This window comes from Nestor notabilis, unplaced genomic scaffold (assembly GCF_000696875.1).
Source record: "Nestor notabilis isolate BGI_N333 unplaced genomic scaffold, ASM69687v1 scaffold20291, whole genome shotgun sequence".
In the NCBI taxonomy this organism is placed as follows: domain Eukaryota; kingdom Metazoa; phylum Chordata; class Aves; order Psittaciformes; family Psittacidae; genus Nestor; species Nestor notabilis.
Genome location: NW_009915396.1, coordinates 1 through 1,636, shown reverse-complemented (window position 1 = coordinate 1,636; position 1,636 = coordinate 1). Strand labels below are relative to the sequence as shown.

The window sequence follows — 1,636 nt, the reverse complement described above, 5'->3', positions numbered from 1 at the left end:
GAAGACGAAATGAGGCTGGTTGTTTCATGGGGGGGTGGCTCGGGGAGCTTTTAAAGCCTGGTTACAGCTCCCGGCCGCCTGCCAGAGCTCTTGTAAAAGGGGCTAAATTTAGGTCTTGCGCTGGAGAGGGTGGAAATTTTTCCCTCTGCGTTCTCCCCCCTCAGCGCCATGGAATGCCGTGCCCGTGCGCCGCCTGCTCTTAAGGAATAATAATGAGAATTAATTGAATTAATCATTAAAGACTCCCCGGGATGGATGGGGAACCCGGCTCACTCCAGCCCGAGCGGGTCCGGTGCCTTCCTCAAGGTCGTTTTTAATGAGCTTGTTTGCAAACTCAGTGCTGCAACAGAGGCCGAGGAGGGAGGAACGCTGAGGGGGTGCTGGCAAAAAGGGAGGGGGGGGGGTTTGTCCTGTCCCCCAAAAGGTCCCCAGGATGAAGCACCCCGTCCCTGGGGGGCTGCGGGAGGAGGAAGAAGAAGAGGAGAGAGTGTTGGTGTCGGAGCAGAGCTGGAGACCGTGCCCCAAAGCCCGCAGGAGGCTCCGAGGTGAGATCCCAACCCAAAGCAGGGGGACTTTGGGGGTGTTGGGGTGTTTTGGGGGGTCAGCACCCTGTTTTCACACACACACACACCCCCCACAGGGTGCCTGGAGTGGGTGAAGCAGCAGCTATTCCGTGTCGGGGAGGATTGGTATTTCCTCTTCATCCTGGGGGTCCTCATGGCCATTGTCAGCTTCATGATGGACCTTCTCATCTTCAGGCTCTACGAGGGTAAATGAGGGGCTTCACCTGCCAATTCTGGGGTACGCCAAGGATGAAAGGGGGTCTTTTTGTTGTTGGGGGGGCATCTCCCCTCCTGATGCTTCTTCTCCAGCCCACCGGTGGCTTTACCAAGAGGTCGGTGATGTTTTGGTGCTCAAGTACCTCTCGTGGACCATATACCCAATAGTGATGGCAACCTTCTCCACTGGCTTCTCCCAGAGCATCACCCCTCACTCTGTAGGTGAGTTGGCTGCAGCCCAACCTTCCCCACTCCCCAGAACTCCCCTCTGATAGCAGGGAGAACCCCAAAAACATGGATACCCCCCTTTCAGGCTCTGGCATCCCAGAGCTGAAGACCATCCTGACGGGGGTGGTGCTGGAGGACTATCTGGCCATCAAGAACTTTGGAGCCAAGGTGGTGGGGTTGACCTGCACCCTGGCTGCTGGCAGCACCGTTTTCCTGGGCAAAGTGGTGAGTGACCCCTCCTAAATGGTTCCCAGCATCACTTGGTGCTGGGATGGTGGTGGAAGGTCATTCGGTGCCATGTGTCCCCCCCCTCCTTTCTCCTTCTCGCCACCCAGGGGTCCTTTGTCCACCTCTCCACCATGGCTGCAGTGTATCTGGGGAAGATGAGGACCTCGGTCATGAAGGAGTATGAGGTGGGGGTGACACCCCAAAAAACTTAAAGGGGAAGGGTACTCCCCTCCTAAAATAAGCGTGATTTTATCTTACCCCCTGCCCTGCAGAACAAGTTCAAGCAGAACGAGATGCTGGTGGCAGCACAAGCCGTCGGGGTGGCCTCAGTTTTTGGAGCACCCATTAGCGGTGAGAACCCCCCCACCCCATCCCATCCCACCCTGGGGACCCCCAAATCC

The 1,636-nt window shown here is 57.1% G+C and overlaps 1 protein-coding gene across 1 annotated transcript; it reads left to right on the top strand.

The window, feature by feature from the left end:
• Positions 1-316: 316 nt before the first annotated feature.
• LOC104413199 (chloride channel protein ClC-Kb-like) lies at positions 317-1,586 on the top strand (the record flags this gene model as incomplete). The annotated part of the gene is given in 6 exon segments (XM_010024126.1): positions 317-545; positions 641-769; positions 873-1,001; positions 1,093-1,232; positions 1,343-1,420; positions 1,508-1,586. Coding segments are annotated over 6 exon segments (784 nt in total), but the record flags the coding sequence as incomplete, so codon positions are not given.
• Positions 1,587-1,636: the final 50 nt, after the last annotated feature.